The sequence below is a fragment of the Lepisma saccharinum genome, chromosome 24 (genome assembly GCF_977018435.1).
Source record: "Lepisma saccharinum chromosome 24, izLepSacc3.1, whole genome shotgun sequence".
In the NCBI taxonomy this organism is placed as follows: domain Eukaryota; kingdom Metazoa; phylum Arthropoda; class Insecta; order Zygentoma; family Lepismatidae; genus Lepisma; species Lepisma saccharinum.
The window spans coordinates 61,735,119-61,747,875 of NC_139252.1; the positions used below are offsets into that span (position 1 = coordinate 61,735,119).

Genomic DNA, 12,757 nt, shown 5'->3' on the forward strand with positions numbered 1-12,757 from the left:
TAACATGCCTAAGGTACCCATATTTCCATATTTTTTCTCAAAGTTTAAAGGTATGTTATTCGATTAGATTTGACATTCTCTTGAATTTTGATGTATATTTTGCTTTAAAGCAGCCAAATATTGGTAGTAAAAAGTCTGAATAAACAGTAAATAAGTTGATAACTGAGTAAGATGGAATTATATTTATTATTAATGATTAATTTATGATTTTGATATAATATTAATTACTAGACAAAAGAAAGATACAGGTAGTGGAGATGACATTTTTAAGGAGTATATTGGGAAAGACAAGAAGGGCTAGAATAAGGAATGAAGAGATCCGACAGACAGTGGGTGTGGTGAAGCTTCAGGACAGGATAGATGAGGAACAGATGAGATGGTTTGGACACATGAAGAGGGTGGGTTGAGGAAGACTGCCAGAACGAGCTTACAATGCACAAGGAGTGAGAGTAAGACCAAGGGGGACACCAAGATGTCGGTGGATAGAGCATATAGCGGAGAGTGTTAGGAGAAGAGGACAATATTGGAACAATGTGGAAAAAGAGGTGGAACACCAGAAAGAATGGAGAGGCCAGAGGCAAGAAACGAAAGAAGATGATGATTAATTACTAGATTTATTATTATTGCGCCTATAACAAAAAGTGCAAAAATTCAATTTTCTGCTTGACTCCCTGTGGCATTCACCAAGAGTGGCTGTATTGGCATAGGCACAGAAGCTTGGTTATTGCCATGGAAAATTCACCATGGAAGAGATTCGTTCCTTGAACCTCTGACACCAGACCATGCCCCCATATGATGAAACTGATGAACAACAACAACAACAAAAAAAGAGGACCCATTCACAGGTAAGGATTCGAACCTGGACCTCTGTTATCGTAGCATGCTGTGCTAACCACTCCACCATGGAGGTCCGCGAATTGAGAGTAGAGAGTAAATATACCAAGAATTTACATATCACTAAAATACGCATGTAGCAGGATAAAAAGTAATTTTAAAATGCCTCATAGTCAAGTGTTTTATTGTTCTAATACTTTACATTGATGCAAAATATCAACAAACTGAAGTAAATATGGTGAAATACAGTGTGATTCAAAAGTCTCTTGACATTTTAATCAAAAAGCATTTTATTGACAAAATTGACAGTAGTGCTTAAAAGTACTCTAGAATAGAAGACAAACTCAGTACGTTTCAGTGTGGTGGCCCTGTAAGTCTAGATAGCACCCATCTCTCTTGCATAGGCCAGAACACATGCTCCAACATAGCTGGTGTGATCTCCCCCTTTGCTGCAACTATTCATTGTTTCAGTTCCTCTTGGCGTTGATCTTTATCTAGTAGACCCTAGACTTAATGAAACCCTAGACAAAAAAAGTCTAGGGGAGTCAGATATGGGAGCAAACTGCCCAAAATCTTAGTGAGCCAGGTCTGATCCACCTATCGGAGAAGGTGTTACCAAGGTAGTTCCGAACGATTATGGTAAAATGGGATGGTGCACCATCTTGCTGGAAAACAGCAGTGTCTTTTACTGTATCTCATCCTGAACATAATTTATTAACGATATAAGAAAAATGCAGTGATCAGAACGCTACATTTTAAAAGTAGCTTCACTACAACTACCGCTACTCCAGTGGCGTGGCGTGACTTTTTCAAAAGTGTTACCGGTCACGGTCATCAGACATTATCATCACCACCCTTCCCCCCCCCCAAAAAAAAAACATGCCTTTGACCTGGATTTTTGTTCATTTCGTTTTTTTTTTTGCAATCCGCTCAGTGATTTATTTAGCCACAATCACTCCTAGAAAGAAGTACCACTCATGAGAGAGTTACCGTGAAAATCCAGTGAATAGTAGTCGAGCCTTGTCAACCATCTCTGTTTCTTTGCAAAGAGGTGGAAAGGGGAAGAAGAACCACACATTTGGGTCAGTTTGACGTTTCTGCGGTGAGCAGACGACAGAATTCCCCTCCTCCGGCAGTGGAAGGGAAGTCCAGATGTACGTTCTACTGTTGCCAACTTAGTTTTTTGGAGCAAGGTTTGTCCAAATCACGAATCGCATCAAGTACTTATCTTTTCATCTATTACGTAAACGGTTTCAGTTGTAGTTAAATCCAGCTTTGGCTTTGCAGTCTAGCTCTTGTTGCTTCAGAGAAATAGTATCCCCATTTTAGGTGGGATTTAGCTCTTTTCTGGAAATCCAATGTGACAACACTTGCTGATCCGGTAGGCCGCAGCGGCAACAGGGCCCCTAAACAGGCATATGAATAACCCATAGCACACTTGCCTCCTCAAATCTTTCCCTGCTGTTCCCTTGCATTGGCACCCTTTCCTCTTGTTGCCTCTTGAGGGTAGCAGAACGGCCTGTCTCTTCGCTTTTGTCGGCTGCAGAAAAAATATCCTCTGCAATATACACTCAACTTGGTTAACTTATTTAACAATGTTGTTATTTTATTAATAAAAAAACTTTTCAATTTCTTTACATTTTTCTGTTACCTGCAGTAACACTGGTTACATGCACGCCACGCCTCTGCGCTACTCGTCCAAAAATGTAGCTTCGCTACAGCTACATTTACCAAAAAGTAGCTCGCTATACTACTCATGTGTGCTACTCGCTACTTCGCTACTTTTGCGCTACTTCTGCATATAAAAAAAGCTTGAAATAACCACATGGATATTCAAAAGAAGCCCATAGTATGATAGTTGTACTTACTGTAAAATAGATCGTTATATATTATCATAGGAGCGTAATTCGTTAGATGTTCGCTCTAACATTGTGGATAGCTCGGGGATGCTTCTTTGGTATAGCTAAATGAGCAACAAGTGGAGCGATGCTTTACGTAAGTTTCCTGTTGGAAATGCTTCCCTGAAGACACAGTGGGAATTTTGTCACCTTGTAATCAAAGGGGCCCCAGGTTTGATACATTGTGGAGGCACTAGTGGTTCGGATCCAGTCTCGCTTAGCTTATTTATGCATAAATTGGACTCAAAACAAAAAATAGGAAAGATGCTTAGTTGGAGGATAGATCCTCCTGCTCCTCCATTCCCCACACTGCTCATCATCATCTTCATTCTTCCTCATTCTCACAATTAGCCAAAAGTGGCAGAAAGCGACTCTAGATAACAGAATAACAAAATAAACCATTCATCCTCATTGACATGATGAGCGAAAGTTACAGAAAGGTGACGTAAAATTAGAAGAAATACATACATTTGCAAACTGTATATTAACTAAAAGAAATTATCATTTCTGCAGGAAAGACAATAACTCGTACATACTTTTTACAATATCATAAAATATATTGAGGAAACTGATGTGTAAACCCGAGTTTGCAATTTTAAAATTTGTGAACAAATATTATGATGAAAAAAATTGTAATTCCAGAATGTGTATGTCTATCATTCTTGTAACAATAAGTTCTTGCTGGTCAGATCCTATATACTGAAAATGATGACTCATTGCTGGCACTATTGCTTTGTCATTGTAGTGGAGAATGGATCCTTCGTTTTTGCACTGCAAGATATGTTTTACACAGTAATTAATGACATTTACCTGTCTCTTACACCACGGATATCTACAGGATTTGTTCCTGGGGAGGAGCAAACAAGAATTTTTTTTTCAGGGCTGCAACAAACGAGGCATGTTTCTCCCCAAAATAGCGATGCAGCTCAAAAAACGTAGCTGTTAGCCACAATATATTCATATACTATGTCAGTTCAGTTTAGTTATCTGGATATTAGATTTATTTTATACTAATGAAAGAAATTATGCAGATATCTAGAATCTGCGATATCAAGATATTTATAATCCAGATTATATGCATTTCCATGTAAAAGACTTTGTCTTTATGAACCTTCTGCAAAAGTAAGCGTTATTGTCGATTTTTTATTAATGCTGTGGCCACTTTCAAAATTTTCCTGAAAATGCAGAGAAGAAATGTAGCTGTAGCTACAACTACATGAATTTTGTAGCTCCGCTACAGCTACAATTTTCAAAATGTAGCGCAGCAACAGCTACCGCTACAAATTTTGTAGCTAGCTACAGTAGCGACACTACAACTAGCATGCTACTTCTGACCACTGGGAAAATGTTGAGAGACTTTTGAATCACCCTGTATACAAATTAGAGACAGTCAATATTGCACTTCCCTCTATTTCTCATTTCAGATATTTTAACAATATTTTTACTTAAGGTAAGTGTAGAAATGCATATTATTGCACCTCATAAGAGGAATTAAAAACGTAAAGTTGAAAGAGGCGCCCCATAGCAAAAGTGATTAAAAATTACAAATAAAACCAATTATTGTAGATTAGGCACACACGGGAGATGTACTATGTAGACATTTTCAACGAAAAATGCAGACTCGACCAGGTCTCGAACCCGATAGCGAGAAATCAGGCGAGACCAGGCCGGTAGCTCAGTGGTTAGAGCAATGGCATGGTATGCCAGAGACCCAGGTTCGAGTCCTGGTCGAGCCTGCATTTTTCGCTGAAAATTCATACATAAAACCAATTATGTGTCTTTTTTTAGCTGGAGGTGGGTATGTGACCATGAGCATTGACATGGCATGGAGTCAGGCCATTGTTATGATATTGAATAACGTAAATAATAGTAACATCAACAACAATCAATTAACAATTATTATTTCAAAGAAATTACAGTTATATGTATATCCAAGATATATAAATCTCGGATAAAAGTTGGTGAATCACACAGATGAATTGCTCAATTCAAGCCACACAAACCATGGTTTCATCATGTTGGTGGTACAAGAAATTGATTGATTGATTTGCTTTATTTTACTTCGCTTTTTGTGCCACTTTTGGTAATTTGCGAAGATCGGGATGAGTGATGATACGATGAAATTGATGAATGGACACTCACAAATATCTATGCCCAGGCCGGATTTCGAACCCGGGACCCCTGGTGACATAGCACGATGTGCTAATCACTCTGCTACAGGGGGAGGTAGTGTAATTGTGTTAATAAACAGACTGAGATTGATGTAACAAATAATAGGACATCTGAATGTGGATAGAAAAATGCAGACGTGCACCATATAATACTGGAATGTCCAAAATATAAGGATAGAAATACATTATTCAAAGCTTTATGTAATTTAAAAGTTCAATATTCAATAAATGTGACAAGTTTGGTGGCCAGTCCAGGTATTCGACTGGGATATAATTTGTTAATATTCTTAAGAAAATAACATACGATTGTAAAGGGAAATGTTATTTTTTGTTGTAAATAGTCTTAATATAACTTTTGTGAAATAATGGGGTGAAGCGATATAATGATAACTTAGATGTAAAGCAATTATATTTTAGAACTAACTCATGGACAAAAAGCAGCTTAAAAGCTGTTAGATCCAAAATAGAAGATATATATATCATGTTCCATTTCATTTCGGTCACAGTAATATATGTTAATTATTGTAAGGGTGAAAGAGGAGAGAGGAAACATTCACCGGACACAGAAAAACTTCAATTTTCATGACGGTATGTCACATCTTCAGGAGTAGAGAAAGTTGTAGAACAAAAATTTGAAGTTTTTCTGCATCCGGTGAGTGTTTCCTCTCTCCTCTTTCATTTATATATATATATATATATATATATATATATATATATATATATATATATATATATATATATATATATATATATATATGTATATATATATATATATATATGTATATTATACCTAAGTTAACCTAACAACCATTCTGTTTTTTTTTTAACAATCATCTCTATCCAATGCAGTATCAAAGTTGCTCATAATTAATGTTTTACACAGATTACTTACTTGTTAGTGAAGCCTAACTCCCAAGACTAGGAATGTTATCAATTTCCTTTTTATGTGATGCGAATACAGATATTAATTTATATAATCTTTGGGATATTTCACACAATGGCTTTCCTTATCCAGTGCGCAGATATACATTATTCTAACTATAATCTATGTCATAATATCTATCTTCTATTAGAGTTTATGCTAAGACATCTTTCTGTGACAAATTGTAATCGTGAAACTAAATGTCACCTTTTGAGTTATGTAACCATTTCTCTATTTCTTCCTACTTGATGCCATGGATGTCTGCAGGATTTTTTCAAAGGGGGTGCAGGGTGGGCAAACGAGGCACATTTTCCCCTCAAACAACACTGCATCAGTTTCAAGTTATCATGTTTCTGCATCAGGGGTGCCCATCCCCCCCAAGGCCTATGATGCACTCCCCCAAGAAAAGGTAGAACATTCGCCTCCAACCCCCCCCCCCCCATTATGCCGAATTATTTACTCAAATTATTTTGGTCAGACAAAATTTGCGGAACAATATAATACAGACATATTTAAGCAATATACGTATGTTTAATTTAGATACTTTAGGCTCACTTTCATGTTTGCTAACATAAAACGTACAAACTGCTCAGGTTCACTGCCATTGTTAGCATACTGAATAACCAGAACTAAAAGTTAATCGAACGAAATGCATATATTACTGTCACCGAAATGAAATTATATGTGTGAAATATATATTTCATTGTTGACCTTCATTTCCCAGGGAAAGCCATGCCCCCCCCCCTTGCCCCCTTTTGAACATCCATGCTTCCTATTCCCCAGGAATAGCAACGAAGCTTAGGAAGAGCTGTGAACCTCGAGAAGAGTCTCTTCCTGTTCCAGTTTTCCACTCTCTTCCATGGAAAGTTTCCTTTGGTTGGAATTTTGTCCTTTATCCTTATTCATATCTGGCAAAGAAAATTTTATATTAATTTTAAATAGTTTAACAATAATATTAATAAATTGGCTTTTCCAACCTTTTGATTCCAAACTACAATTCTAGATTTATGCTCAAAATGTCAAATAGTCTGAGCATACCCTGAATTCCACCCCTGCTTATGATCGCTTAAAAAGAAAATCTTACCAGATAGTAAATCGTCAAGGTCCTCCATACAATTGCAGTGTTTTAACCCATTCACGCCTGCTTTTGAGAAAAGAGGAATTAAATTCGGTTTAAGGCCAAGGAAAAGCAGGAGCTGCTGACGGTTATTGAAGTCCTTTAGCAAAGATCCAATCCCCTGTAGATATATAAAAAAAATTAATGTATTTAAGATTTAAATTTAGATTAAAGCATTGTTAATCCATAATTTTTAACATTTTGACAAAATATATTAATATTTGGCATTTTTTTCCCAATGCATTACTATAAAATTCAGAACATGATTTATTCTCATTCACTTATTATTTCTTTAGCTAAATATGGGACAAATGGGCATCCCGAGAACATTTTTTGGGATACCGGGACATTTCTTTAAAAAAGGGGACAATCCCGTATATACGGGATGTCCGGCAACCCTTATCCCACCTGATCTTACTCACTCACACACCCGAGGTTGGAGATCATCCAACCAGTTACGGGTTGACGTCTGGTCAGCACGACGAACTGCCAGTCGTTGTTGTAGATTTTCATGACCAAGTTATGCTATTTATTCGTAGCTCCCCAATTTCCTCATGATGGAGGGTGGCCACCGATGCCATACACTGGCCGATATCTCAGGAGAAAAGTTGTTACATTTCCCCCAGGAGACTCAAACCAGTGCACATCCCATAGCCCAAGCCCAAAGCCTGACACCTTAGACTGCAAAGCCACACATGGCAAATGTGTTGGGTGCTTGATTTACCATATGACCACTCACACCTGGGTATGGCACTCACTACCCCTGGGTATATGAAGTGTTTGCCACTGTCTTGAGGTAATTTAACTAAATTAATAACTTCTGACAACAAAATGAGATCACTATACATATAAGATAGAAACATTACTAATAGCGGTGTTGTCAACCAGCCCTCACTGAAGGCCTGTGAGTCATTCTATGTACCTCATACAGGACAAGCTGGCCTCCATGGCACATCACCCTACGATGCCAGGGGTCCCAGGTTCGAATCCCAGCCTGGGCATGGATATTTGTGAGTGTCCATTCATCAATTTCAACATATCATCACTCATCCCCATCTTCGCAAATTAGCCAAAAGTGGCACAAAATGCAAAGTAAAATAAAGCAAATCAATCAATCCTACAGGGCAATTCTAGCTGTGGGGCAGATTCTGCAGTATGTTGAAATATAAAGCTGAATTTGTAACTTCATGACTACTAATATTATTTTTTATATTTTCATCAGTAAACAAAATAACAGTCTGCTTGTAGTTTCAACATAGCCTATGTATTATGTTTTCTTGTTTAAAAGTAACTAAGTTGCATGAGTAACTGTAACTGTAATTCAGTTCCTTTTTTAAAAAAGATAACTTTAATGAAACTGATGTTCAGTGTGCCTGTGCTCGCTCACCTTGATTGCAGAGAAGTCGACACCTTTGAAGTTCTTGCAGTTAATAACAACAGGAACACTTCCCCTTCCTTCCTTTACCCCAACCTTGCCAACTTTGCTTCTCAAATAATCCATTGCTGGGAAGAATAATCCGATATCTGGTGAAACCATCAGGTACTCAATTCCAGATGATGTCTACAGGAATATAAATACATGTGACAGTACAAAATTCTGCATGAACTCATGAAGAAAAGTGTTTAATTTCAAACTACGGATTTGACTTTTTAATCTATACAAGGTGACTTCCAAAAAATCTCTGTGGCCAACAGCCCTTTGAGGGTTGACGAAGGAGTGCTTCAGCTCTTCTGCAATCTCAAATTTCTTCTCAATAGTAATAACTAGAGCCTGGATTTTAGGCAAAATGCCTATTCGTTTCCGACGCTGGTAGACAAAAATTGAACACCAAACTACACTGATCCGAAGGTTCTTAACATTCTGAACAATACTTTATGTTGCCTTTTTTGCCTATTTCACCTTACACTGCCTTTTTCAAATATTTTTGCCTTTTTTTTGCCTCTTAGGTCATTCCAACAAGACATTTTTTAAAATTATATTTCTCTTCTTCTATTTGATTTCGTTTTTCAATAACCCTTGTTATTCAAATTATTATTTGAAATTACATTTTTAAATATTTAAGAAGACTTTAAGTCCTTCTCTTCAATTTTCACTGCCTCTTTCTGAAACTTGACTGTCTATTTTTTTGACATACACTGCCTTTTTTTTCAATTTTTCATTCCTTTTTTGCCTGCCATTTTTAATACTTTTTCAGTGCCTGAACATCCGGGCTCTAGTAATAACAATAATAAAAGTCCTGGAACAAAGATTTATATAGCACATTTTGTAACATAGCAATTTGTTCTCATTTTAGAAGGGGTGTTCATATTCAAATTGTAGGCTCATTCTGATTAACATCTATGATATATATTGTTGTTTCTTAACTATTTCTTTAAAAATCTTTACAAATCATCTCTCTGTTTTAGTTAACTTCTACAGTATTTCTCAGTAAGAGTAAAATTTTTCTCCCAGTGTTGGTGAGAAATCAAATCTACTGAGAGGGGACTGTCTCCCATGCAGCCTCCAAATTTGAATGACATCGTGTGGCTCTTCTCGACTTTGGGCGGGAAGAGTGAAATGACTTACAGCCCAAGCTGGTGACCACTTGTGCCCACCTGGACTTTCGTTAGAGTTTTAAGTTGACTGCAATAACAGGAAATGCTTTTACACCTATGCGGTGAGTGATCAAATTATCTTACCAGGGGGCATCTTGCTTCCTGACTCCAAATGTGGAATCGCGTTCCCCACACCACACGACACCAATAACTTACCAGCACCAACCATTCAGCTGGAATCTGTTGGATGTGAGGGACTTTTGTCTCACCCCGTATTGTAAACAAGGATAGCTGGGCAGCCAATTCTTATTTTTCTGTAGATTACGGTTATTACAAGCATAAGAAAACAGTTTTTCGTTGTGACGTTTCAGGAGAACACACGCTCCCTTCATCAGACATTTATTTTCATTTTGACTAAAGATACAGTTATAACAATGGTTAGCAATTCTTTAAACAAAAATAATCCGTTATATAATGGATGTTGTCAATGTTACATTGTTGTAATATAGCAACCTAACTGTGAAAAGAAGCAGTCCGTTCCACTTCCATTTCAGACAAAAAAATCTTGATCACATCATCCCTTATTCAAAACTATGAATCCCAAATATCATCAGGCAACTCAAAGTCATCATCGTTTTCACAAAGTCTCCTGATGTTCTCTGCCACATCAAACTTCAAAGATGGTGGTCCACTCCACCTGTGAAAAAGAAAACTCCATACTGGATCTTGTTACCATCGTCACTACTTAACCCACTCCAGCGCTCCTCCGCAATGAACGAAGCCCCTCAGACACCCAACTCCATGCCTCCCGTCAATCCCCCTAAAACCCTTCTCTCTTCAATCAAACGCCTCTCCTTGACGACGCGAGCTGACAAAGCCGAAAAACTGTTTTCTTATGCTTGTAATAACCGTAAACTACAGGAAAATAATTCTACAATGCAAGCAATGCGTACATACAAGAAAAACTATTAGTCAATTCTTATTCAGAGGAAATATACATATCACTTACCTCAGATCTTTCGACAGTTACTGATGGTCTTGCCCAAAGATACAGCAAGTAACATGCATTTGAAACAATTCCAGCAAGTAGACCCACCTCCACTCCAAAGCAGAGACAGACAAAGAATGTCACTAATGCAATAACAAGGTCATGCTCTGAAACACGGAAAGAATTTTTAAAGGAAATTAATGAGATATAGCATGCACAGATTCCAGATTAAAGTGTAAAGTGAAGTCAATTCCAGTCTTTACTACTGTTTTCACCTGTGATTTTATTAACGTCTGCCAACTTTTAAATCAAGGAATGGTTTGATTTTTATTATGCATCACAAACTATTCAGAACCAAAAATAGCCAGAGAAAAGTGGCATTAGGACTTTATGTCCTGACCTTCTAACCTTGCCCCTCCAAGGGCTGTTGCGCTACATAGTGTAGAATGTATCAAATATAGTTCCTAATTCTATCCAAGATTCTTAGCATGTGGTTAATTTTATGATCATATCTTAAAAGCTGGCCTTATTAAATCTACTCATGTTTCACTTTTCTATTAGGTGTGTTTCTTGGAATTTGGACCTTTGTTAGGATACAAATATGAACTGTCAGAAAAAAATTGGTATTTTTTTAAAATTAAAACAAGCCATGCAATGAATACATTGTAATTGAACTCATAACTTATGGTTGTGCGAATTCCTCACAATTACAGAATAATACGTATTCTTAAATATTTAAAAACACTAAAACTTATTGTACTTACGATTAGTGAGTATATATTATTTCCGAACAACATTTCGGGAAACCACTGTTCCCTTCATCAGGTTCTATTTTGACTATGAAAAACACTCCATAGCCACGTCAAGTCGATTCAAAAGCCAGGAAAAGGATATAGGTTTGTCTTTGGTCAAGGAGGAATTCAGAAAACTTGCCAAAACCTGTTAAAACCTCCATTTCCACACACTGCTGTTTAAAACCACAAAAGTTAAAAGAATGAATTTAGAAGAAGCATTTCACTTTAAAAAGTTAAAAAGTTAAGAAGGCACATGCCATTTCACTTTCCCGTGGTGACTTAAGAAAGCCTTCTCGTCGAATGCAGGAAGTTGTCCGCTTTCTGCTCCCCTCTTACATACTTCCCCTACATTTCCCCTTCCTGCTTACATATTCAAAGTCGCGTGTTTCCTGAGTCTTGCGAATAACGTCTGGGGTAACATGAAAACCTATTTTTTTGAACTCGCGCTTTTCCCATCTTTTAAACATCCCAATCCAAATCCTGTCCACATTTCCATCCTCCCTGTTTTGGCAAGTTTTCTAAATTCCTCCCTTACCAAAGTCAAACCTATAACCTTTTTCCTGGCTTTTGAATCGACTTGACGTCGCTATGGAGTGTTTTCGATACTCAAAATAGAACCTGATGAAGGGAAAAGTGGTTTCCCGAAACGTTGTTCGGAAATAATATATACTCACTAATCGTAAGTACAATAAGTTTTAGTATTTTTAAATATTATTTAAGAATACATATTATTATCATAATTGTTACATAGAATTTTTAAGCAAAAAATGCAGGCTCGACCAGGACTCGAACCCGGGTCTCTGGCATACCGTGGCATTGCTCTACCACTGAGCTACCAAGCTGGCCTGGCCTCGCCTGATTTTTCACTATCGCTGTTTTACCTGCATGGAATCATCTCTGGCAGTGCTACCACAACAGGATCTGTTGTATTTGAAACACAGTAGACTTCGACATGGCCTGGTTCCTGCTCTCTACGCTGGGAGGAACCAGGCAGAGTTGATTCCATACAGGTAAAGCAGCGATAGCGAAAAATTAGGCGAGGCCAGGCCAGCTCTGTAGCTCAGTGGTAGAGCAATGCCAGTCCTGGTCGAGCCTGCATTTTTCACTTAAAATTTCTACATAGTACATCTCCTGTGTGTGCCTAATCTTCAATGGTAATTGTTATTCCTTTTTCACAGAAAATCTGGTGATGGCAACAATGAATTGATTAAGAGCCAATACACAATGCAGGGCTGTTTTTCTGTGTAGAGGGTAAGTTGTAGGAATTTCAGCATGGTTTTCAGTAAATTCCTCAATGGCAAATTTTCTTCTAACTGTACATTTAATTTGATGAATTTCTAATTTCATAACACACACAGGGTAAAATCTAACACAGAATTAGGTGGTGTGTGTTTGTAAGAGAGAAAGAGAGAGATTAGAAAGCAGCCAGGCTCCAAATATTACAAATCTAATTTAACTGGTATGAGGAGAGCATTAGTAGTTTTATCCAATTTTGATT

At 37.4% G+C, this 12,757-nt stretch overlaps 1 protein-coding gene across 4 annotated transcripts in view; it reads right to left on the bottom strand.

The window, feature by feature from the left end:
- Positions 1 to 1,064: 1,064 nt before the first annotated feature.
- Positions 1,065 to 12,757, bottom strand: part of LOC145978002 (sodium-independent sulfate anion transporter-like) — a 67,450-nt gene continuing 55,757 nt past the window's right edge. For 3 of the 4 annotated variants that reach the window (XM_083110368.1, XM_083110367.1, XM_083110371.1), the window contains 4 exons: positions 10,487 to 10,632; positions 8,330 to 8,503; positions 6,910 to 7,063; positions 6,280 to 6,733 (listed from right to left, as the gene is read on the bottom strand). In XM_083110368.1, coding sequence (XP_082966494.1) covers positions 6,624 to 6,733; positions 6,910 to 7,063; positions 8,330 to 8,503; positions 10,487 to 10,632 — 584 coding nt within the window. In that variant the 3' untranslated portion in view covers positions 6,280 to 6,623. Of the gene's footprint in view, positions 3,504 to 6,279; positions 6,734 to 6,909; positions 7,064 to 8,329; positions 8,504 to 10,486; positions 10,633 to 12,757 lie in introns of those variants that run through there. The other variant, XM_083110370.1, reaches the window with a different exon arrangement.